The sequence below is a fragment of the Oryzias melastigma genome, linkage group LG3 (genome assembly GCF_002922805.2).
Source record: "Oryzias melastigma strain HK-1 linkage group LG3, ASM292280v2, whole genome shotgun sequence".
Lineage (NCBI taxonomy): Eukaryota > Metazoa > Chordata > Actinopteri > Beloniformes > Adrianichthyidae > Oryzias > Oryzias melastigma.
This window is the reverse complement of record NC_050514.1, coordinates 8,853,490-8,856,907: the sequence shown is the minus strand read 5'-3', so window position 1 is coordinate 8,856,907 and position 3,418 is coordinate 8,853,490. Positions and strand designations below refer to the sequence as shown.

General features: G+C 40.8%; 1 protein-coding gene across 1 annotated transcript in view; it reads left to right on the top strand.

The window, feature by feature from the left end:
• Nucleotides 1–952: 952 nt before the first annotated feature.
• map1aa (microtubule-associated protein 1Aa) overlaps nucleotides 953–3,418 on the top strand; it is a gene marked incomplete at its 5' end in the record, with an annotated part of 17,764 nt that continues 15,298 nt past the window's right edge. The window contains 1 exon segment of the mRNA XM_024265062.1: nucleotides 953–1,093. Coding sequence (XP_024120830.1) covers nucleotides 953–1,093 — 141 coding nt within the window.

Sequence of the window (3,418 nt, the reverse complement as noted above, 5' to 3'; positions counted from 1 at the left end):
TTCAGTCCCGGGGTAATTACTGACTCTGAGAACTGTGGTAATTACAGTCAGAAAATGTCTGTTTAGTCTGTACTATCATAGTCTGAAGTTGTCCCAGGACGGCTGTAAAAAGCAGTGTTACCGCATATCAACCGCACGTCCAAAACTCTGTTCTAGCCTGTTCAAAGCGCCATCCTACTGAGTTAAATCCAGGCGTAGAAAACATCTGTATGCTTGCATGAACTGGCTCTGTGGTGGGTCGCCCTCGTTAACCCTACAGAACGCTGTGTTAAATAGAAGACACTGTTAAATACTAGCCCTGCCCCAATGCAGCCAAAGTGGGCCAAAAGTTTTGAAACTGAAATTTTCAGATTTGAAAAACAAAAAAGAAGTTGAAAGTGAAAAAAAAAATTGAAATTGAAGTTTTGAGTTTTGAAACCTAATAAACAGAACATAATTGCTGAAAATAATAAAGTTTATTTTAGAATGGCTAAAAGTTTTGGGCATTTTACATTTTTTTAGGCCAAAAACCAATAATTTTTTCAAAATGTTTTATTTTGGGTTTCAAATATTTATGGCCCTAAAAAAGCTCCATAGAAAGCAGCTCGACTCAGAAAAAGACCCAAATGTGTCTTTAGACTTCAGAGCCAGCCTCACATGTTTGTGTTCTTCTGTTTCTGACCTTCTCTAAATGTGAGTCTGGTTTCAAAATCCTCTTCTGAAGACCATTTGATTGAACAGTCAAGTGTCTGAAAAGTCTGTGGCATCAATGGAGGATAAAAATAGAAGCTTCTTCAAAAGTTTATTTTTGCAGTAAAAACAAAAATAACCTTTAAAAGATTTTAGATTGCTTTGTTGAAAGGAGTTTTGTGTGATGATGTCTGAGCGCTTCCCCTCTGAAGACCACACTGACGATGAGTCTGAACCCTCAGGAGCTGAACACCGACGCTCTGCATGTCCCTCCTGTGTACAGGCTCGCTCTCTGATCACCGACCCCGCGGCCTTTAAGCTGCTGATCCTGAGCGGCCAGAGCTCCGAGCAAGGAGGAGACGTCCTGCTGCAGGGCGGCGCTTTCACGTGGAAACACTTCTCCGAGGTCATCTCCGATCCTCAAGTAAGCCTGGCTACTTGACACAGGTCCAAGAATGTTTTCAGGAATTTGATGCTCCGGAAGTGGAAGGAGCTACTCTTCAGGTTCTTAGCCTGATCGCTACACTGGAGCTTCAGTATTTATGTTCTTTGATTTACTATAACTCTTCAAACGTTAACACGATCATTCCAGTAGATTCTGAAGGACTAAAGCTTCTCGACGAGCCTGTTAGAATAATATCTGCTCAAATGAAAGGTCGATATTTTTAATAAAACATCAAATATTGAAGGATTATTCCCATTTATATTTAGATTTGTGAACGATCTAAGTCAGGAAATGAAAATACGGTTCAGCAGGACTTTTATAAAATAAATGTTGTTCATTTTTCTGGTTATGTTACCTTTTATTACTTATGTAAAATTGTGTCAAACAACATTCAGTTGTCAGCTCTGCCGTTCCAAACCCGAACAACAGAAGTCACTTTTCGCGTTTTCAGGCCTGTCGCCATTTTGTCTGATGTCACTGTGAAAATGGTCTGTTCAAATGAAATAATAAGAAAAATGTTATGAAGTTCAGGAGGAGAATGATGACACTCCACCTGCTGATTACATCATCAACATCCAGGCCCGGCTCTGGGCTGGATGGCGCCCTAGGTAAAACGAAAACGTGATTTTTGCCCCCCCCACACTCAAATACCACAGCCCGACAAAAAAAAAAAAAAAAATACAGCAGCTGCTTTGAATATGTTGATATATGTATTTATTAGGGCTGTCAGATTTGTTGAGTTAAAAACGCGTTAATTTGACATGTGCGTGACGCCGACAAATTTTTTTTGACGCATTAATCACGGATTTTCTCATACGTGCCTTTCCATACCGCGCAGGCGTCCCTCATCACCCTCTAACTCACCGGCTGCTCTCACTAGATCACAGGCGGGTCTCCAACCACCGAGCTGCGAGCTAAAACCGGCCGGCGCTAGGACCTGGAGAGCTCCTGCACCCTAACCCGGCTCCGGTTCGCGTCCAGTACCACGTCTGGTGGTACCGGCTCGCGTCCGGCGCCGCGTCCCGAGAGCTGCAGACCCCCGACGTTCCGAACAGCAAGCGCACCGGGGGACATTTTAAATGTTCTGGAGGTTTAAGCGTGATCCAACCCCAGCATAGCGGTCTGTCTGCCGGCATATTCATGGCGTGAGATCCGCTGGACACGTCGCTGCATCGAGCTGCAGCCAGAGAACGCGGCGGCAGTAACAGACTGTCAAACTATCCACAGTGTATCCCGCTTTTCTCAGTCTTTAATGTTTTAAAAAACAAAAGTTAATTGGAAATGATAAATCTCTATTTCATTTATTACTGTAGTTCAGCAGAGGAGGAAAAGATTTGGTCCTGACAAAAAATGAATATGAAAGTGTTATAGAAATGTTATTTTTGATGTTTTTTATTTTATTTTACTGAACGTTGATTGAAGTTTTGAATTTAAAATGCCCTTCACGTGCACTTGGGTTTTTGTTAGGCATTTTATGTTACAGCCTTTGATTGTTAAGAAAGTTTATCTCAATACAATGATACAAAATAAAGTATTTCTGATGAAAACTATTAATTTTGTCATTCTTGTTTTCATAATTATTGTAGAACTGCTAAATTCCACGAAACACACATTTATTTCCTTAAAAAAGGCCACATATTAATTTGCGATTAATCGCGAGTTAACTATGGAGAATACGATTAATCGCAATTAAAAATTTTAATCGCCTGACAGCTCTAGTATTTATTTATTTTATTTGTCAATGATTAAATTATAACCAATTAAAGAAATGTTTTAGGATAATAACACTTCTCCCTAACCAGAATGTGAACCTCCAACCTTTTCAATAGAATGCAGCCGCACTAATCACTGCACTAACATTTGATGCAACTCGACCTGAACGCTAGATCTTTTGAAAAGCATCTCCAGTGTTTAAGGTTTAAAGATTGCCGTTGCTAGGGGCTTAAAAAAGAGGGAAAGAAAAAAAGCAACATTGCCAGTTAAATTATTCCTTTCCAACAAAAAAATGATATATTTTTTACCGAAATTGGGTGGGGGGCAAATTTCCAAGCAATTGACTGTAAGAGAAACAGACAAACCTCTGCTTAGAGTCTGTTTTTTTTTCCCTTCTCTTCCTTCCTTTTTTGACCTTAAAGCTGTCCATGAGGGCTTGTCTTGCTGCTTTTCACCCTTAAAGTTTTAAAGAAACACTAACAGATAACAACCCCCCGCCCCCCCACACACACACCACCACCACCATCACCGCCTAACTTCGACAGGGGCTGCATCAGGCATGGAGGGGCGTATTGCCAGGCAAAATTATTG